General features: G+C 59.5%; 2 protein-coding genes across 2 annotated transcripts; both read right to left on the reverse strand.

Annotated features, from left to right (window-relative positions):
- Positions 1 to 5,816: 5,816 nt before the first annotated feature.
- On the reverse strand, positions 5,817 to 13,169 carry CHRND (cholinergic receptor nicotinic delta subunit). Its single transcript, XM_020895912.2, has 12 exons — positions 13,027 to 13,169; positions 12,667 to 12,812; positions 12,217 to 12,261; positions 11,581 to 11,690; positions 11,316 to 11,471; positions 11,054 to 11,163; positions 10,084 to 10,284; positions 8,873 to 8,984; positions 8,669 to 8,783; positions 7,411 to 7,615; positions 7,203 to 7,321; positions 5,817 to 6,277 (listed from the first exon to the last, which is right to left on the reverse strand). Exons 1-12 carry the CDS (start codon positions 13,076 to 13,078, stop codon positions 6,095 to 6,097), a joined length of 1,554 nt encoding a protein of 517 aa, XP_020751571.2. The 5' UTR covers positions 13,079 to 13,169; the 3' UTR covers positions 5,817 to 6,094.
- A 426-nt stretch (positions 13,170 to 13,595) lies between these two features.
- Positions 13,596 to 19,085, reverse strand: PRSS56 (serine protease 56). The gene is made up of 13 exons (XM_020895911.2): positions 18,871 to 19,085; positions 18,127 to 18,237; positions 17,460 to 17,513; positions 17,136 to 17,325; positions 16,774 to 16,873; positions 16,526 to 16,685; positions 16,146 to 16,288; positions 15,714 to 15,876; positions 15,343 to 15,519; positions 15,091 to 15,255; positions 14,943 to 15,011; positions 14,441 to 14,547; positions 13,596 to 14,095 (listed from the first exon to the last, which is right to left on the reverse strand). The coding sequence occupies exons 1-13, from the start codon at positions 18,971 to 18,973 to the stop codon at positions 13,799 to 13,801; spliced, it is 1,839 nt and encodes a 612-aa protein (XP_020751570.2). The 5' UTR covers positions 18,974 to 19,085; the 3' UTR covers positions 13,596 to 13,798.
- Positions 19,086 to 20,439: the final 1,354 nt, after the last annotated feature.

Below are 20,439 nucleotides of genomic sequence, written 5' to 3' on the forward strand. Positions count from 1 at the left end.
ACAGCTGGGGATAGATGAGCATGGGATATAAAGGCAGAGCGCTGAGGAAAGATCCCGATTGGGGCTCCCTCGAGCCTGGTCAGGATTTGGGGAGGTGGGAACGCTGATGGGTAAACACGTTTGGTGCTTGAGTTTCTGTGTCACGTGGTTGAGGCCCCCAAACCTGAACGCAAATGAGAGCACCAGGTGTTGGGGTCCCCCGGTCTCTGAGGCAGGGAACTCTGGTCTGGTGAGCTTTAAAGGAAGGGGGACCAAGGAAGATTTGGGACACAGGCTCTAGGGAATAGGACAGCCCCTGAGTAGGGGCTCCTCAGTGGGGCCTCAGCATCTGTGAAATCATCCACTCATGGAGTCCCCAGCTTGTGGGGGGACATAGCGAGGCCAGGGGGACCCAGGGATAAGCCTGAACAGCTCATGGGAACTCACAGTCCAAGGAGGAGGGGGAAGCCAGGCAAGATGAAGGGTCTGATGAGGGGACCCAGAGGGCCCAGGAGGGCTTCCCTCATAGCTCAGTCGGTAAAGAATCTGCCTGCAATGCAGGAGACCCAGGTTCGATTCCTGGATTGGGAAGATCCACTGGAGGAGGAAATGGCAACCCACACCAGTATTCTTGCTTGGAGAATCCCCATGGACAGAGGAACCTGGCGGTCTACAATCCATGGGGTCCGCAAGAGTCAGACATGACCTAGCGACTAAACCAACCAACCAAGAGGGGCCAGAAAACCAGCCCCATCCACGCTGTGGATTGTGGTCAGCGGGAGGGTGGGCTGAGGCTGATCTAGGCACCGAGGGCCCTGCTGCCAGTGAGCCACCTGTCTTCTGACCAGCTATTCCTAGCAGACAGCTCAGCATGACCCAGTAGGTGTGCAGGTTCCCACACGTGCCGCCCACCCTTTGGCACGCTGGAGGAAGGCTGGGCGAGGTCTCTGAGGGCTGGAGGGAAGGCACCATCAGAGGATGTGTCCTCCTCCCCCCAAGTGAATGGCATCTTTGGTTATTTCAATGTGTGACAGTGAAGCAGAAGTTAGCCCACCTGCCCTATCCTTGGAGATCCAGGTGAGGTTGGCTCAGATCCCAGCCCCCTGCATCGGGCCACAAGGCCCTCCTGTCCTTGCCAGGACTTCAGGGTCAGCGGGTAACAGTAGTGCCCCTGCCTTCCCTGAACTCCCTTGCTCTCACGTTTGGTCCTGCTCTGGACCCCGCGCTCGGTTTTCCTGGTCAACCCTGTCCCCAACCCGAAAAGCTTCACTCTCACCACGCATCTAGGTGTGTAGCCCACTTTCCCTGGAGTTTACAAAGCCAATGGCTCCTTTTCCCCACTTCACCCCCGGTTCTCCCCAGACTCAATTCTGTCACCTCTTTTGCAAAGCAGAACCTCTTCTCTTCTCTGTGCTAAGTTGCTACAGTCGTGTCTGACTCTATGATCCTATGGACTGTAGCCCTCCAAGCTCCTCTGTCCATGGGATTCTCCAGGCAAGAATACTGGAGTGGGTTGTCGTGCCTTTTCTCCAGGGGATCTTCCCAACCCAAGGATCGAACCCATGTCTCTTAGGTCTCCTGCATTGGCAGGTGGGTTCTTTACCACTAGCACCTGGGAAGCCCACCTCCTCCTCTCTGCTCACCTCCAAGACGATGCTTTGCCAAATATCATTAATGGCGTCTTCCCCATAATCATGGACCACCTACTGCCCGCCCTCCTCCACCACCCCCAGGCATAGATGGTGAGCTGATTCGCGACATTTCTGACTTTCTTCCCTACAAGTGTCTGGGAAGAAAAAGGAACAGTCTGGAGAGTGACTTCCTTTTGGTAGGAGCTGTACCTCCTTCTTCTGGATGCAGGTTTTAACTCCCGGTTTCTCCACTTCTGCTCTGGGAGGTCTCCTTGGTGATCTAGGGGCATCTCTGAGGAGTGGCAGCTTCTGCCCTGGAGGTGTTAAGGTGGCGGGATGGGAACCATTGGACTTCCCTGGTGGCTCAGTGGTAAAGAATCCACCTGCCAATGCAGGAGACTTGGGTTCAATCCCTGAGTCGGGAAGATCCCTTGGAGAAGGAAATGGCAACCCACTCCAGTATTCTTGCCTTGGAAATCTCATGGACAGAGGAGCTTGGCGGGCCACAGTCCACGGGGTTGCAAAGAGGCAGACTTGACTTAGAGATTAAACAACAACAGCTTCAGTTCAGTTTAGTTCACTCACTCAGTCATGTCCGACTCTTTGCGACTCCATGGACTGCAGCATGCCAGGCCTTCCTGTCCATCATCAACTCCCGGAGTTTACTCAAACTCATGTCCATTGAGTCAGTGATGCCATCTAGCCATCTCATCCTCTGTCGCCCCCTTCTCCACCTCCCTTCAATCTTTCCCAGGATCAGGAAACAACAGCTTGGAACCCAGTAAGAGAAAGCCTCCTGTAGTCCTCACTCACTGTCTAACAACACTGCCACCTTCTGCTCCAGAGGCCGGAAAAGCAAAATGCTCATTTCCCAGGCTCCCTTGCAGGCGGGGCGGCCATGAGATGACCTCTTCATCGATGGGGTGTCTGCTGAAGTCAGCTGAGCGATTTCAGCTTTTTCTTCCTGCTAAAAGGGTCAGAAAAGGCTGACCCCTTTCCTGCCTTGCAGATGATGTGAAATACGGAGCTGTGGCAATCAAGATGCTACCCGAGGCTTCAGGCTGGAGGACAAAGTCAGCAGGTGAAGGAGGGAGGGCTGGGCAGAGAGCACAGAGCCGGGTCCCTCACAGCTTTGTGGGGCAGCTGAGCCAGGGAAGCAGCTGCCATCTCGAGATTCTTCCCGTATGAGAAAGAGGAAACCTTGATGTTTAAACCATGAGTCTTGGGGATTTTCTGTTCCTTACAGCCCAGCACATTTCCTGATGGATTTATTGCCCTTTGAGAGAGGGTGGGTAGCTGTGCTGGCCTGGGGAAAGTGTGTAGGGACTCCATCTGGCTTCATGGGAAGCTGGCCCCCTGTGGGTGTGACTTCCTGGGGAGGGAAGAAGATGGGGTTCCATGTCACTCAGAGGGTGGACCAGTCCTGACAGCACCCTGGGGCTGGAGTGCTGGGCAAGTGGGTGCTGTTGGGGGACCCACTGTGACCCTGGGAACCTGCTCAAGAGGCATCCTTAGTCGGGTGGGGCATTTGGGGGCTGTGGCTCAGCTGGTAAAGAATCCACCTGCCATGTGGGGGACCTGGGTTTGATCCCTGGGTTGGGAAGATCCCCTGGAGAAGGGAAAGGTAACCCACTCCAGTACTCTGGCCTGGAGGATTCCATGACTATATAGGCCATGGGGTCACAAAGAGTCGGACATGATTGAGCGACTTTCACTTCACTTCTCTAGAAGGTTTATAGCCAGCCACCTGAGCAGGCTTGACACTGAGGCCTTGCCATTGGATTGTGTAAGACTTGCCGCAAACAGAGCCACCGTGTGGCAAACAGAAGCAACAACAGTGGCCGAGGGATCTGATTTCAGCCTCGCCGCCCTTACACATCTCTGAGTGGGCTTCCCAGGTGGCTCAGTGGTAAAGCATTGCCTGCAATGCAGGAGACGCCAAAGACATGGGTTCGGTCCCTAGGTTGGGAAGATCCCCTGGAATGGCAACTCACTCTAGTATTCTTGCCTGGAGAATTACCATGGACAGAGGAGCCTAGAGTGCTGCAGTCTACAGGGTTGCAAAGAGTCAGACATGACTGAGCACACACACACACTATTTAGACATCTCTGTGCATGAGACAGAGACCCTTCCCGAGTTGGTGGCCAATTCCAGGGAAGACCCAGACTCCCTGCTCATTTGAAAGGTGTAAGTCTAAGCTAGTTTTCCTATTGAGAGGGGGTAAAAACTAAAGATTTGTACCTTGAATTTTTGGAAGGTTCATGTTGGACAGCAGAAGTAAGTAGGGTCAATTTTGATTTTAAATAATTTCTCTTCTCTTCAGTTCCATGGAAAGATTAAACATCTTTCCTTCTATATACCTGAGCTCACGAGGTCACTGATTCCCTCTGAGGGATGTGGGCTCAGCTGTGAGTCTCAAGCCTGCACATCAAGGAGGTGAAGAATGAGTTTTTCTGACCTGCCTCAGTCCCCTCTCAGTTACCACGCCAGGCCTGGATGTAGAAGGCCCCTGTGAGCGCCCAGGGGCCTGTTCTCAGTGACTGAGGCCCACGAATGAAGAATGAGATAAAAAGCCACCCCTTAAATTTGCAGGACACATGTAACTACTGTGACTTCTCCTAGCAAATTTGATCTTCAGAACACCTCATGAGCCGGACTTAAGACACACTTTGCAGGTGAGAAAACTGCAGCTCAGAGATGAGGGGTGGTTGGCCCAAGGTGGTCACACTGCTAGTGTAACCCCAAAATGTTGTCTATTGATACAACAGACGTTTACTATTTCACACAGTTTCTGAGGGTCAGGAACCCAGGAGCACTTGAGTGGGTACTTCTGGCTCAGAGACTTTTGGGTTCATCCGAAGGCTCCACTGTGACCGAAGGGGCCCCCTCGGCTGGAGGATCCACTTCTGAGGTCACTCACAAGGCTGTTGGCTGGAGGCCTTAGTTCCTGGTCATGTAGACCTCTCCACGGGGCTGCTCATCATGCCAGCCGGCTTCCCCAAAGTCAGAGAGCCAGCTGACCATGAGTGAGGGCCTAAGAGCAAGCGAGCAAGAATGTGCTGCCATGTCCTTCACTATCTACCCTCAGAAGTGACACACCATCACTTCCGTCTCAGTCTACAGGTCACAGAGACCAATCTCGGTGCTGGGTGGGAGGCGCCGCCCAGGGTGTGAGTACCAGGAGGTGGGGGTCCCTGGGCCACCCTGGAGGTAGGCGACCACACAGAACCACATCCTCAAAGAATTTGGCCCTTGGGATAGGATTGGTGGGGGCTCCCTTTGGGGTAGAGTTGTCAGATTTAGGCAGATGTAGCAAAATAAAATAGAGCGTTCCTAGTTAAATTTTAATTTCAGACAGACAGTGAATCATCTTTTTTTTTTTAAGTATATGTACGTCTCAAGTCTTGCCTTGGCAACCCTACTTTGGGAGGAGGAATAAGTGCCCATCCCTGGGGGGGATGGCTGAGTCCCGAGGCTTTCAGATGGTGCGTCTGACCTGAGCTGAGCAGGCTGACCTCTGACTTCTGTGGATGATGATGACCTTTCCACACCCGTCCTCAGCTTCCCAGAGGGACCCAGAGAGAGTGGCCGAGGCTTAAAAGCCTAGGGAAGGCCATTCTGCAGTCCTAAGGCTCCCATGTCAGCCAAGAAACTCCTTCCCTAGTAGACATGGAGAGAGAGGCAGCCCCAAACTCGGCTCCAGGTGGGGCCTCAGATGCCCAAGGCTTAGGGGTCGGCAAGAGGGGGTGCTGTTGGAGCAGGGGAGGAAAGATCCAGGATCCCACCTGCTCCACCCCTACTTGGGGGAGGGGGAAGCTAGAAGATGCCTTTGTCTCTCTGACCCCTCACAGAGCGGTCCAATAGGCCGGCTCCAGTGCAAACTCCCTGGTCCCTAAGCCAGCCCCCTTCAGGCGTGTGTGCTACGTCGCTCAGTCCCGTCTATTTGCAATCCAATGGACTGTAGCCCAGGCTCCCCTGTCCATGGGGATTTTCTAGGCAAGAATCCTGGAGTGGACTGTCATGCCCTTTTCCAGGGGATCTTCCCAGCCCAGGGATTAATTTACATCCCTTGCATCTTCTGCACTGGCAGGTAGGTTCTTAATCACTAGTGCCATCTGGGAAGCCCAAGCCAGCCCCCTGCCTCCCCACAAATCACCTTGCCCCACCCCCAGCCGATGTCCATGATCAGACCTTCTCCAGGGGCTCCAGGTTTTATTTGCAAAAGAACCACCGTTGAGAGGTGGGGCTCCCCGCTCCATTCCTGGACCTCAGATGTCTCTGCCCCAGCCTTGCAAGGACTGACTGGGCTCAGGTCTCAGGGCCGAGATTTGGCCTCCCCAGGAAGAGTTGGTGATCTCTCAGACACCCCTGTCCACACAGCTACCTGCCCCACCCCCAGCCCCTGCAGGCCCATCCCTTTCAAGGCAAACCCCCTCCCCCCACACCCTGAAATGGCCTTGGTTGCTGGGCTGGGCCAAGGGCTCTAGATGAAGCGCTTGTCCTTCTCACGGTAAGAGAAGGGGTCCCCAGGGAAAGGCTGGGGTGGAGGCTGGTTGTAGGCGCCCTGCAGGAAGATCCAGGCTGTGCCCACCATCATGATGGGTGTCACCACGAATAGGCAGAGTCGGTCCACGGTGCGAGCGACCCGGTTCCAGCAGTCCTTCTCCTGGGGCCAAGGGTGACAGAGACAGTGGGGTGAGAAGGGCCCCCAGACCACAGAATCCCACCCCAAGCTGGGGCCCCGTGACAGATGCACGGCCTCAGCATAGCTGTGGGGGCTACCTCGGGCTTGTAGCAGATGGGAGGTGCTGGCGTGTCCCCAGCAAATACCCAGGCTCCCCTGCTCCCCAGCGACTGGCAGGGCTGGTTATCCGGGAATGTCCAGAAGACAGAGAGCAGGGCCATGGCCTCCCCTCAACCACGTGGTGCTGCCACGTGCCTGTACGTGAACTGAAAAAAGTACCCCTATCTCAAGAGAAAATTTTTACAAGTTGTATACATTAGGGGTAAAGGACCTGCCTGCCAGTGCAGGAGACCTAAGAGACCCAGGTTCGATCCTTGGGTCAGGAAGATCCCTTGGAGGAGGGCATGGCAGCCCACTCCAGTATTCTTGCCTGGAGAATCCTATGGACAGAGGAGCCTGGCGGGCTACAACCCATAGGATCACACAGTCGGACATGACTGAAGCGACTTAGCACATATACACACGTACAATATTGAACAATCATATAAGGCAGCCTTTTAAGTGTCTGGCTTTGTCTGGAGTTTCAGGCTTGGAGCTGACCAAGGACAGAAAATGATTGGCAGCTGGGAGAAAGAAGGGACCCTAAGGGAGGTCCAGAGTGTGGCCCCAATAGGGCAGAGCTGTGTGCTTGCATGTATACCTGAGTGTGTCCCTGGCCACACACACTGCTATGAGGTTTTAAGCAGGGGCTCCCCCTCCCTTACAGGCCTGGAATCTGCACTCACCGTTCACTCCTTCATCTAAGTTGGCAGGTATCTCGGAGGGGAGCTGTGCCCCCTTAAGACAGGATATGCTTGATTAGTGCACTACTTGAACACCTGTACATGGCAACACCATGGCTACTCACCTCATTGTAATTGTTCTGGTCCTTCATGTGGTTGACGATGAAGTTGGCCCCATCTACAGCTGGCTTCAGCTCGTTGAAGAGTTCCTGCTGGGCCTGCTCAGAGCCTGCTGGAGGCTGGCCTGTGGACACCAGGTCAAGGGTGTGCATGAGGCCTGCGCTTACCCCACCTCCCACGGATGGGCCAAACTCCAAGACACTGGAGACTCACGTGCCGTGGTGAGGCGCCGAGCCAGCCCATGTCGCTCTGACTGCTTCTCAAACATGAGGTCACTTCGGGACTTGAGTGAAAAGTACTCCTCTGCCTTTGAGATGTAGCCCAGGGAACTGCTTCTCCGGATCAGGGTCCCGGGGCTGGGCCCGTCCTCCGCCGGGCGGGACATGTGCAGGATCTCGGGAAGGGTCTCCAGGAAGAGCTGGGCAGGTCAGAGGGGCCATCATACAAAGTGGGTCAACTTCACTCATCCAAATATTGGGGCTCCACCCCTGGCTGCCACAAGGTGTTCCCCAATCCATCATTTATCCCCCTGACCCCTACTGATGGACACTTAGGTTGCTTCCAGTTCTCCCTCATTACTCAGCATAGAGAAGAACTCATTGGTTGAAAATGAATTCCAGGTGAAAAACAAAAGGTCAGAAAAATGACCCAAATGCTGAGCTAAGACCAGAAAAGTTGCTAAACGACCCCCATCAGCTGTCCCCAAACAACCAGGTGGCCCTGCAGAGGCCAAGAGGCAAGGACAGCACCCCTCCTGGGGACCCTGCCCCCACAGTTCTCACTTTGTTTTGCATCGAGGTATAACCAATACACAATAGAATCAACAAACCACCATCCTGTAACCAGGTGAAATTCTGCAGAAGCATTTCACTGTGTAAACACCTCTCAGATAAGAACTTTATCTAAGATGTTCCCTCCTGCCTGTGTGTGTGTGTGAGTTGCTCAGTCCTGTCCGACTCTTTGAGACCCTATGGGCTGTAACCCACCAGGCTCCTCAGTCCAGGGCATTCTCCAGGCAAGAATACTGGAGTGGGTTGCCATGCCCTCCTCCAGGGGATCTTCCCAACCCAGAGATTGAACCTAGATCTCCTGCACTGCAGGCACAGATTATTTATCTGAGCCACCAGGGAAGCTCCCCTCTTTCCTGCCTGGCCCCATCAATTCCTATGCAGCCCCAGAGGGAATCACCACACCCAGACTTCTAGCACTAAAGACTGGTTTTGCCTGTCCTTGAACTTCACAGAAAGGAAATCTTGCAGTCTCTTTAAAGTCTGACGTTTGGGTAACATTCAACCTGGGGCAAGTCGAGAAGCCGGGGTAGCAACACCCCCCCCCCCAACCCATGTGCACGTGCGCATACGCTCCACCGCCGCCGGGTACCACGCCGCGTGCCCGTGCACGCATGCGCTTCGCTCATTCCGCTGCAGAGAGGCACTGGACAATCTCCAACTCTTGGCTACTGAGCCCTCACCTTCTTCACCCGCTCAGACAGCACGTGGGTGCTGGGTGTGCGGAAGTGAATGTTGAGCACGATGACACAGATCACCACGACCATGGTCACCAGCACCATGCCAAAGAGCAGGAACCTGTGGGCGCAGGTGCAGTTTGGAGCCCCTGCCCAGGGTGGGGACTGGTAGGGTGGGGTGGTGGGGGGCGGTCGGGGAGGGCCGCTCACTTGCCGATGAGGGGGATGGCCATGGACGTGGCTGGCAGCCGCTTGGAGATGAGTAGCAGGAAGACAGACTGGGCCAGGAGCACCGAGATGGCCATGGATGTCTTCTCGCCACCTGGAGGAGCCTGTCCTTAGTTATGACCTCTGGCCCGGGGCCTGGAGGGTCTCACGGTGGCCCCCTGCACTACTGTCCACAATGCTATGGTGCCCAGGGCTCAGGAGCTAGAGCGCTTGGGTTCCCATCCATCTTGCCCCTTATTGCTGGGTGACCTTGGACAAGCGGCCTAACCTCTCTGTGCCTCAGAGTCCTCAACTGTTAAAAGTTGGGAGGACAGAGTGAGACAGTGTGTCTTAAATGCTCCGACTCTGCCTGGCACTGGGTGAGGGCTCAAGGAACACCTGCCATCCTCGTCAGCCAATCCCTGCCATTCAGCCCTCCTAGACCACAGATCTGCTGTGTCCCGCCCGGTGTAGAAGCCCCAGGGTGTCCTCACAGCAGACTAACACTCCTGTCACCCCTGTGCTCAGAGACCCCAGCCCAGCCCTGCCCTGCCCTGCCCACTTGAGCCCCTGAGAAGCGCTGTGGGGTGGGCCCCGTGGTTACAGACCCCTGGGCCCCGCCCCAGTGCCCCTTCTCGGTCTGCAGTGCGCCTCACAGCCTGGCTCTGGTTCCCACCCCACCACGCCCAGCTGCACTCCCAATCCTGTATTCTCCACCCTCTGCCAGGGTCAGGGCTGGGTCATATTTGTCTCTGGGACTCACCGTGCCCTGCTCATAGTAAATGTTCTGGAGCCAAATGACCACAGATGACATGTGACATGACACCTTCTAGAACCAGCTGAGTATAGATCGCATGCCCCCTGCCCTGGCTTCCTAGAGACCCTGTGATCCACCCATGGCTCCGCAGCCAATCTCTCCCCAGCGGAGGGAGACTCTAGTGTTCTCCCTAGGGTCTTGAGAAGCCCAGCATGAGAGGCAGAGTGAGGTCCAAGAGGGATGGGACTCCCTGGGGCCCTGTCCACTTAAGGGATGTCCCACAGGGTCACAGAGCCCTTCTGCTGACAGGCCACGTGCTCTGCACGCATAGACCCTGGGCAGGGAACCCCAGGAGTGGTGGCTCCCCTGCCAAGTGGCTCCCGGGGAAAGTGAGGGGCAGGGCTGGGGCGGCCGAGCTCAGGGGTCCGTGGGGAGGGGTGCCAGGCGCTGGGCTCACAGTCAGCCGGCAGGTAGAAGACCAGGTTGATCATGAAAGAGATGAGCACGCAGGGCACCAGGATGTTGATGACGTAGAAGAGCGGCTTGCGGCGGATAATGAGGTAGAAGGTGACGTCCTGGCGGTTGGGACTGTCCAGCGGCGCACTGGGGTCCACGTTGACCCTGGCTGGCCGGTGTACTATCTCCCATTCCCCATTCTCTGAGGGAGACACGTGGACGCCTTGGGGTCAGGCTAGGCAAGGTGGCCAAGGAGAGGCTTGGTGCAGGATGGGGGGCTAAGTGGTGAGTGAGCCGGCCAAGGGGCTCAGCCAGTTCTGTCTGCAGGGTCCTAAGGGGGCTGGGGGGTGGGGACACAGAGGAGGGTTCACGTTCTGTTTGTGGATGTCTTTCCCTGGGGCTTGGGATGAATGTTTCACTCTACAAGGGCAAAGTTTTCCTCTGGGATGGATTTTTTTTTTTTCTCCTTGGGAGAAATAAAAGCTGAGGCCATATGTGGTTCAAATAAGAGCCTTGGGGAATAACAAAGCAGTCAGAGGAATCACTACCCCCCTCCATGATGTACCAGCCTTGGGATGAGCAGGACGTGGGTCTCCTCTGACAGACAGGGGCAAGTGGTTGGGCCCCATAAAAGGTCTGAGCCTGGTCACAGATGGGGGAGGGGGCCGTTGGGAGGGGGCAGCATTAATACCATGTGGAAGACACACGGCACACACATCAGATGACAGCCAAAGCCCCAACCACCCCCTGGGCCCTCTGGGGATGGGAAAACTAGACCACGCCCCTCATCCGTCGGCCAGATCGACCCCAGGGACCCTGTCCAGACCGGGAAGGGTCTGTGTCCACCTGCACGTCTGTGTACCGGTGTGACCATGTCCCCGTGTATGTACACACACGTGCAGCTCTGTGACTGTATCTGTGGGCGGGTGTGCGGGGGAGCCTGGCCACCCAGGAGCTACTGCTCCCGGCACCTGTGAAGCCCTCGGGATCGATGATGATCCACTCCACGGGGTAAGAGCGGCCGTCTTCTTCATCCTGCTTCAGGCTCAGGGTGATCTCCTTGGTCGTGTACTTGAGCGAACTGGTGAGGGCAGAGGGCAGAGGGTGGGTCTCAGCCACTGGCTGGGGTCACGGTGGGGATGGGGCCTCTGCTTGGCCGGGGGCGGTGTTTGCCTCCCTCGGCCCCTGGCAGGATGCCCTGGTGGGGAGGGGCGGTCAGAGAAGTGGGGGCACCTGAACTTCAGGGAGCAGTTCTGCCAGTCGAAGGGGAAGTAGGTGACCGAGATGGGGCAGGAAGAGCGGAAGATGGCAGGCGGCAGCCAGTAGACAGAGCCCGAGGGGTAGATGAGCACGTTGCAGGAGTAGGAGATCTGGAAGGAGCCATCATTGCTGGGAGACACGGACAAGGGCCACAGTGAGTGCTGGCCAGGGTTGGGGGAGGCAGACGTGGGAGGGCGGGAGGGGGGGCGGGGGGAGGCAGGGGGGGCTGCGGCTCAACTTGTTCTCCAGCACAATCTCTGGGAGCCACACCATGTCAGCAGGCAGGCGCAGGACGCTGATGTTCCCAAAGTCTTCAGCATCCCATTGCAGCCGGCTGTCTGTCCAGCCCTGGAAGCCCAAAAGTAATGTCAGCAGTGGGCTCTGCTGTTGTCTGGGGTCCCCCACTTCCCCCCTACACCTTGTGCTGACCACTTCCCTGGGGGGGAAGACTCGACAGGATCTGGGGCTGGAACAAAAGAGGTTGGGGGAGGTGGGTACAGAGTGGGACTCAGGTCTGTCATGTACAGCTGTGTAGGATGTGCACTGCACAACTAAGGGAGGACTATTTCCATAGTGGACATAGAAGACTGACTGATAGCTAGCAGACAGCGTCTTCTAATAAAATCAAGCTGCTGAGAGAGTGTTCCCTGAGAAGAAGATCCTAATTCATCGAAGGCTCTATCTGGGCTGTGGTGGCACTAGCTGGTGAGAAGAGTAGTTGGGTCTGGGGTTTCTCAGGAGGCAGGGCCCAGTCTGTCCTGGAGGACAGTGTCTGAAGCAAGCTGGGGATCCCCCAGCAGAAGCGAGCACAGGGGAATTTGGATGCTGCATCCTCTCTCCGACCCCCTGGCTCTGCATGGGGTGTTCTCCTTACCTGCTCGATCCACACATTCGTGGTGAGGGTCTCTTCAACTTCTTTCTGTAATCAAACAGGAAGCTGGTGCCCCAGAGGCCGGTACACATTCCCCAGGTGCCTTCTCCCAGCTCCCACCCGGGGGGAGACCACGACGATGACCCGTCCCCAGCAGTCAGGAGTGGATGGACAGATCAAGAAGCAGGGAGGGCACATGGCCTCTTGAATGTGTCATGGGTGCAAAATGGGGTGGGGGGGGAGAACCCAGAACTGAAGCTGGAGTGGAAGGGGCAACACCTGAGGTCTGCAGGCAGCATGGGGAGTGGAGAGGGCCTGAGTGCACTTCCTTGGGAGAGGACCTACAGGAGCTGGGGCTGGGGCCTTGACCTTCCTCCTCAGGGCCATCCCAGCCGGACCTCCGGGAAGTGGTGGCTGCTGCCCTTCCCCCACCAGCCAGGAGGGGCCCCTCACCAGGGAGATGAGGTTGGAGAGGGTGAGAGCCAGGGAGATCTCCACGCGCTCCTCTTTGTGCGCTGCGGGCCGCAGTTCCTTGTCGTAGGCCTTTTCCTCAAACAGGTGCCGGATCAGCCGTTCCTCCTCGTTCAAGCCCCAGCTGCCTGGGGAGGGTGGGGGACAGGGGCCCAGGGAGGACGCTGCCCTGAGGTCCTGCTGGGCATGCAGTGGGATCCAGGGTGCTGGCCCCTCCAGGGAAAAAATGGCCGTGGGAGTGGGGAGGTGGGCCTGATGCTGGGAGAGGGTGTCCCGGGCCAGAGGAGGAGGGAGGAGACCATGCACTGGGGACCCTTTGGGGAGGGTGATGGCCATTCTTACCGCACACAACCAGGGCAGCCAGCAGCCCCAGCATTAACACGGGCCCTTCCATCCTGTTCCTCTGACTGGGTCTTGGGTCTGTCCTCCGGTCAGCAGGGCTGGGGAGTGTGGGTGGGTTCCAAGTGGACAGGTGCAGGGTGGGGGTGTAGAGGGGAGGGCAAAGGAAAGAGGCAGCCGGAAATGCAATCTGACACCTCTAGGCTCTCTGGCAGGGCAGAGAAACTGGGGCAGGTGATGAGGGGGTGGGGACAGGGACTGGCCGGCCGGGGCAGGAGCCGGGGGACCTAAGGCAGAGGGACTCCCCACAGCTACCGGTGAGGGTCGGAGCTGGGCGGAGAGGCTGAAGGCTGGGGGCAGCGCTGGGCAGCCACGGAACAGGGCAGCAGGGACAGGCAGGTCGGCTGCTGCCATTTCTTGGGAGGCAGACCAATATCTTGAGATGGGGGCTTTGCAGCCTTCCTCCAGTGTCTTTGCGACCTCTATCAGCTGAATCTGGAGGCTGGGACCTACCCCTCGAGCCCCAGTGTCCCCCCAGCCCAGTCCCACCCTAAAGAAGCTCTAGAATGGTCTTTGTGGATCATAAATAATGTTTATTTAAGCAGCTGTGATTTTCTGGTGGTGCATCTGAGAAGACACATGGAGCCCTAACCTCCTGCCCCCACCCCACTCTGGCAGTGACGGTTTGTCATCGTGCTCCTTGATCCCCTCCCAGGCCCTGGAGCAGCGGTCCTGATGGGGGTGGGGGAGACAGTGGGTGGAGAGGAGACCCGGCTCAGGGCCACCTGGCTGGGGGCACGTGAGGGCTGAGTGGGTGGCGCCCCTTCCTCCCCAGCCCTCGGCCCTGCCTTGAACCCTTGCGGGCTCCCTCGGGCTCGGGCTCTGCCTCCGCCAGGGCTGCCAGGCGGAAGGCCTGCAGGGCCTGCAGCAGCAGCCGGGGAAGGCTTCGGGCCAGCGTGGCTGGTTCCAGACCCACCAGGCCACCGAAGACCACGTGCCGGCCCCCCAAGCCTGCCCAAACCCAGGCTCGGAAGAGCCCAGTCAGTGTCTTGGAGCCCAGATCTGCCAGGACCTGCAGAAAGGGAAGGCAGACAGCTCAGGGGCCCGCAACCCCACTCCTGGTCCCCCTCCTTCTTGGCCCAGAAACTCAAAGGCAGAGCTACCCTGTCCCCAGCCCCTCCCACTAATCCAGCACATTTCCTGCTCACTTGGACATGCCCACATTCCACTCACAACTCCTCTCCACTCCTTCACACCTACCCAGCACCCAGCTCACATTCAGCTGCCCTCCCCATAGCCATCCCCCCACCTGTGGTTGTTGGGGGAGGGTCCTTTCTGTTCCCCCTCCCCAGCAGGGCTGACCCAGGTTAGCCTTCCCAGGCCACTGTGAAGGAGTCTGGGAAGCCTGGGGACCCACCTCGTTAAAGTCCATGGCCAGGTGCTCCGGGGGCACCTGCAAGATCCAGGCGTGGGTGCCCTGGAGGGTGGCCAGCTTCTGCCGCAGGGGCTCCAGCCCAGGGCAGCCTGCAGGAAGAGGAGAGACCTCAGGAATAGGAGAGAACTGACGCTAGTATGGAGTCGGGGTGATATTCCCACCAGAACCTCGGGACACCTCCCAGTGGGCAGACCTCCACATGCTGGGACAGGGCAGCCGAAGTTCAGAGGGGTTAAATGGTAACACAAAGCCCAGCCTCTGTGGACACTGGAGCGGGCCCCAAATCACAAGTTCCACAACACCCCCCCCCCCACCCCGCAACAAAGAATCATGCGCCCTGCTGCGAGGGAGGGCGAGAGCGGGTCTGACCGCTGCCAGATGGGGTGAAACTGCATCCCAGCACAGACAACCGCGAGAGTCCCCTCCTGGACACGGCCTCCTTTGGCCGGCTCCCCTGGCGGCCGCCGGTAGAGGGCGTCATTACCATTCACTTCCCCGCGCCGCTCCGACCTTTGCTTAGGGAACCGAGCGCCCGCAGCCCGGGGAGGCGATCCTAGGGAGACGCAGGGTTAGGGGAATGGCGCGGCCGCGCTGGGGTGGGCCGGGGCTGGGCTGCGAACGGCTTGGAGTACCTGAGTGCAGCCGCTGCTCCCGGGAGGGGTGCCTGGGAGGATCCCGGAGCGACGGAGCGGGGCGAGCCGGGGCCGGTGCCAGGCGACGCACCCCCGGGCGCGGGCCGAACAGCTCCTGGGCCCCTCGCAGCAGCTCCAGGAGGGTGTGCGCCAGCGAGCGCAGCTCTGCGGGCGGGACGAGGGTCCGAGCGGCGGTCAGACGTGGGCCAGACCCTGGGGCCCTCCCGGCCCAGCCCCGGGAACCAGACTGACCACATCGCCGCCGGCGCTGCAGACACTGCTGGTGCGCCAGACGCGCACAGGCGCCCGCGGGCCCCAGGCATAGGTGGGCGTAGAAAGCGCAGGGTGGGGCGGCCTCTGTCTGCGGTTCCTCCGACGGGTCCCAAGCCAGAAGCTCCCTGCAGCTGGGCTCGCGGCTGAAAGGAGAGGCTGCCGGGGGGCGTCAGGGATTAGTTTACCACCTCTCCCCCGCTTTAAGTCCTAGCCCCGCAAATCCCTCCCGGGAGGAAAATAAGCTTTCTCCACGCAGGAGCCTGGGGGCCGGTGGGATGGAAATGGGCTCGTCCCAGGGCAGTTATGGGGCACTCTGGGCAAGGGGTGGGGGTGGGGGGAAAGGTGCTCACCGCTCATCTGCTCCTGGAGCCAGTCCTTGAACACAGCCACACGGGTGTAGACCCCAGGCTTCCCTGGCTCCCCGCATCCGTCCCCCCAGGAGGTGACTCCGTACAGGACCTCCTTGGGGCGGGGGCCGGGCTCAGAACAGGTCAGGGGGCCTCCCGAGTCTCCCTGCAAGGACCAAGAGAGAGAGGCAAGAGAGAGGTCACTGGATGGAACCACCTCATCGCACCCGCCCCCCCCCCCAAATGACACCCTTATGCCTGGTAGGGTCAGGCAGCTCTGAACTCTACTGGGGTTACCACACTTGTACCCATTTTAGCGATGAGGACACAGGGGTGCAGAGAAGTTGAGTGACAGCCTGATTGTAGAAGGAAAGGAGGCAGTCCCGCCGCCGGGGAGTGGCCCACTACCACCCTCCGATCTGGCAGGGCTCATACCTGGCACGAATCGATGCCCCCGGCCAGGTAGCCCGCACAGAGCATGCTGCTGGGGCGTAGCCCTGGTCCTAGGGCCCTCCTGCAGGTGTCGGCGCTGAGCAGGGGCACACGGGCCTCCCTCACCGCCTCGGCCTCTGGCCCATCTAAGGGAAGCCGTGGAAGGGGCTCAGGCCTGGACGGCAGGGGTCCTGTTTTAGGGTTCCCCCTTCCCACCGCCCTCCTTGATTCTTCCCCACTTGGTGAGATGGGCATCATTTTGCAAAGATAGCTGGGCATAGGTCAGAATCCTTCCACCCCAGCCTCCCCAAGCTTCATCACTCCAGACCCCCATTTCCCCCACGACCCCGCGCGGCTCACCCAGGCCCTGTCCTGCCTAGTACCTTCGAAGAGGGCACCCCAGCCCGCGATGGCGCAAGGAGTGCCTGCAGGGGGCTCCTGGGGCTCCCGGGGCAGGCACACGGGGCGCGCCGCCCCTGTTGGGCTCACCGGCGTCCACAGCTGCACCAGGGCCAGGTCGTTGTGGAAGGTCCGAGGGTCAAACTGGGGAGGGGGTGGCGGCGCCGTGTCAACGAGGCGTGGGCTGGGGGTGCTGTTCCCAAGTCTGAGGGCCTGGGGGCTGCCCTCTCACCTTCGGATGGGGCACGATGCGGTTCACCTGCACCTCCCCCGCCGGTTCCCCCCGGGGTCCCTCGGCCAGCGTCACGGTCCACAGAAGCTCGTTCGGGGCGCTGCGGCGCGAGACACGCAGGATAGGAATGCAATAAACTTTCCCCTTGGAGACCCTGCCCTCAGCCCACGGGTACCACCCACCCCCCCCAGCGAGCCGGAGGCCGCGGACGGTGCGTCCGGGGGAGACTCCGAGCCGGGGAAGGGGACGGCCGCCGCCAGGGGGCAGCAGAGACCGCGCCTCGCGCGCGGCGCCCCAACCCGACGAGCAGGGAAGAGTTGGAGGCCCGCGCTGGGAATCCCGGGCCCGGGGACCCGACGTACCCCGCGAAGCAGTGCGCCGCCGTGAGCACCCAGGACGCGGCCACCAGGACGCCGCCGCACAGAGGCTGCCCGCCGAGCTGCAGCCTCACCAGCCAGGGCCAGGCCCCCGGCGGTGCCGCGCTGCCCCCCACAATGCGGCCGTGCGCCCGCGTCACGTTGACGTCGCCCGGGCGCCTCTCGCCACACGGCCCTGGAAAGGCCGAAGGGGCACAACTCAGGAAGCACAAGTCCTGGTCGTCCTAACCATCGAGACCCCTCCAGGGTCCACCCTGAGCTCAGCCCTGCTCCCCTCTCCCCCCACACCCCAAGCCTTTGCAACCTCACCTGGCTCAGGTGAATCCTGCAGGAGGGGGGCTTGAGGCCTGGGACGCCCAGGTGCTGCTGAGAAACACACCTCTGAGCCTCACTCACGGCCACCCTTCCCCTCTTCTCCACTCCAGGCTGTGCCTGAGCCCTCTCCCCGCCTCAGGGAGCACCCCAAACCACCCCCCCACCACCCTGCCCAGTACTGTGTGTGTGTTAATCACTCAGTTTCCGACTCCTTGCGACCTCATGGTCTAGCCCATCAGGCTTCTCTGTCCATGGGATACTCCAGGCAAGAATACTGCAGTGGGTTGCCATGCCCTCCTCCAGGAAATCGTCCCCACCCAGGGGTCAAACCCAGGTCTCCCGCATTGCCGGCAGGTTCTTTGCCCTGTGAGTTACTTGGGAAGGGTCTATTTCAGCAGCCATAAACGGCTCACTGTTCACCAGATGAGCCCAGACTGTGCCAGCCCTCCTGCCTTTGCAGGTGCTGTGTGCCCAAGCCTGGTGGGTGTGCCCTTTCCACCTGGGGAGACCCTCCTCTGCCTATTCTTGGTTGCAGCCCCACCCCCTCTGTGTGTGACCCCAAGAGGGTGTGAGTTCTGAAGGAAGGGATGGGGTGGACAGGAGAAGAGGCCTGGGGTAGTTGGGGCGAGCTCACCGGGGCATGGGGTGGTGTGGTTGGCACAGCTCCGGCACTCATGCAGTCTGTGCTGAATCTCCATTGCCACCCGATTCACCGCCCACTGGGCGCTTCTCTGGGCAGCCTGCAACACCTTCGTCCCCTGGGCGGACAGAGCTGCCGGGGACACAAGTCCCTTACGTGGTGTTGGGGAAGAGCCCCAGGCTTGTCCACCTTGCCCCAGCCATGAGCCCTGAGTTGGGACACCCTGGAGAGAGGCAAGCTGGGCTGCCGGAGTCCCGGGAGGGAATTGCACTCAGCCACCAGCCCCGGCACTCAGAGCAGATAGGCTCGGATGCTCGGCCTGAGATAGCTCTGCGATTTCAACCGGGCTGGGCTGGAGTCCTTAAAAAACGAGGGCCTTTCCTTAGAACACCTTGAAGGAAAAACAGCACCCCAAAGGTGCAGATATTACAGGATGCGGGCTTACGGACACAAAATGACCGTGGTGGGTCGAGTTTCCCACCTTGGGGCCCAGATAGCTCAGAGGATGCTGCCCTGGGCCCCTTCCTCCCTGCTGGACCCAGAACCTTCCGGAAAGCATACCTTTTGGCAGTACTTGCCAGCTGCCCCCTCCCTACCCCGCCTTGGTCTCCCCTTTCCTCTCCCACCTGTGTCTCAGTTCTCGCCCCTTCTGCCAGCAGAGGGGGGCGACAGGGGCGTAGAAGGGGCCAAAGGGCCCTGTGAGCGGAGAGGGTAAGCTCAGGGCCCCCTGCCTGAGACCCCTCCCCCTTCCTCGGGCCAGCTCACCTTGCAGGGTGCTGGGGGGCACGCGCATGTACAGCGGGTGCCCGTGGGCAGACCGTGGGTCTGGGAGGGGCGGCAGCAGCAGCAGCAGCGCGGCCAGCAGCATGGTGACCCTGTCCCTGCGCTCCGTCCCCCTCGGGGTCCGCCCTCCAGGCGCTTATCCTCGGTGCCTGCCTCCTGGGCACTGAGTTCTCGGCCCTCGGACCATCTGACTCCGTTCTCTCACTTCAAAATGACCCGCTTCCCTTGGCCCGTCCCTCACCTGGCCCTTTACTCCCAGGAGCCCACAGGGGGAAATGGGGCCTGGGGCAGGGGGGTGCTATAGAGAGGACAGACTGCGGGAGGGGGGCCGGGATCGGGGGAGGGAATGGGGTAGTGGGCTCACCTTTGAAGTTTCATCATCTGGGCTCTGAGGCTCCCCCCTGCTGTCTGTCAAAGGAGCCCTTGTTTCTGCGGCTCCATCAAAGGGGCCTGGACTGGCCAGAAGAGCTGACCGTTGGGCTGGGGGCCAGGCTGAGGGGGCTGGTGGGCAGGTCCTGTCTCCAGGGCGCAGAAGAGGGGGATTCCCATCCGCCTCTATTCCCTGAGGAGTTTACGGCTATGTTGGGGGTGGGTGGGTGTGTGTGCAGACACCCCTGGAGGGGAGGAGGCAGGGGGCGTCTGAGGGTCTTCTGCAGCCCCGCCCCCTGAAGAGGTGCCCAAACTCCCAGCCTCTCTGCCCCTAATTGCTTGGCAGCGTCCCTCCCCAGTGTGGCCATTTCTAAAGATGATCAAAGCGCCCTAATTAGCGCAGTAATTGCCGCCCTGGGAGGAGCGGGGTGGGAAGAGATGGAGGAAGGCAGACGCTGCAGTGGCCCCGAGGGGAAGGCGGGAGATGAAAGTCCCCCCCACAGTGGCCCAGTTCGGGAAGGACAGGCCCCAGCAGCCTCTGCCGCTCTCCCAGACCCCCTGCCCTGCTCAGGGCCCGCTCAGGCTGCCGGGGCGGCATTGTTCTCAGTTGCTGTGACCCTGATCTGGCAGAAGAGTCTTCTGGCATCTCATGGGAAGGGGACAAATGGACAGCTCTTAGGGGCCCACGTCCCCCACCTGGGCAACAAGGAACTGCCCCCACTACCCCACAGAATGTCCTGGGACCCGAAAAACTATCCTGGTGCCCCCATTCATTCTGGTGACCCCAGGGTGCCTTTGGCCCGGCCTGGTGCTTTTTTCAGAGTAGATCTGTCATGACATCTGTTCATTAACATTGTCCTTTCTTCTCCAGCTTTTGCTCCTTCTGCATAGGTGAACACAGCCTGATGGGAACCTGTCCTGCCTTTGACAGGACAGAACTCCAGACCTACAGAGATAGCCTGAGTCAGGGGTCCCATGGGGTTGATGGGTGAGAGGCAGAGAGGAGGCAGCCGGATCCAGCAGCTTCTCCAAGTTCCTCCTTCTGTGCCACTGTGGGCAGCAGACAAGAAGCTTGGTTTGTTTCTCCCTGAAATTCTCTTCCCCAGAAGGTTGCAATGCCCCATGAGTTTGGTTCTCCCCAGCCTCTCTGGGGCACTGATCACAATGAGGCTCCCAACCCCT

The sequence above is a fragment of the Odocoileus virginianus genome, chromosome 30 (genome assembly GCF_023699985.2).
Source record: "Odocoileus virginianus isolate 20LAN1187 ecotype Illinois chromosome 30, Ovbor_1.2, whole genome shotgun sequence".
Taxonomy (NCBI): domain Eukaryota; kingdom Metazoa; phylum Chordata; class Mammalia; order Artiodactyla; family Cervidae; genus Odocoileus; species Odocoileus virginianus.

What these genes read in the sequence shown, in the direction of transcription:
- CHRND (XM_020895912.2), bottom strand. Translation starts at nt 13,078, where the DNA reads ATGGAAGGGCCCGTGTTAATGCTGGGGCTGCTGGCTGCCCTGGTTGTG. An exon ending in AACTGCTCCCTGAAGTTCAG is followed by an intron (nt 11,164 to 11,315) that starts GTGCCCCCACTT and finishes TGCCCTCACCAG; the next exon opens with TTCGCTCAAGTACACGACCA. An exon ending in CGATCCCGAGGGCTTCACAG is followed by an intron (nt 10,285 to 11,053) that starts GTGCCGGGAGCA and finishes TGTCTCCCTCAG; the next exon opens with AGAATGGGGAATGGGAGATA.
- PRSS56 (XM_020895911.2), bottom strand. Translation starts at nt 18,973, where the DNA reads ATGCTGCTGGCCGCGCTGCTGCTGCTGCTGCCGCCCCTCCCAGACCCA. An exon ending in GCCCCCCAGCACCCTGCAAG is followed by an intron (nt 18,238 to 18,870) that starts GTGAGCTGGCCC and finishes TGTCCCCGGCAG; the next exon opens with CTCTGTCCGCCCAGGGGACG. An exon ending in GGGGCATCGATTCGTGCCAG is followed by an intron (nt 15,877 to 16,145) that starts GTATGAGCCCTG and finishes TGGTCCTTGCAG; the next exon opens with GGAGACTCGGGAGGCCCCCT.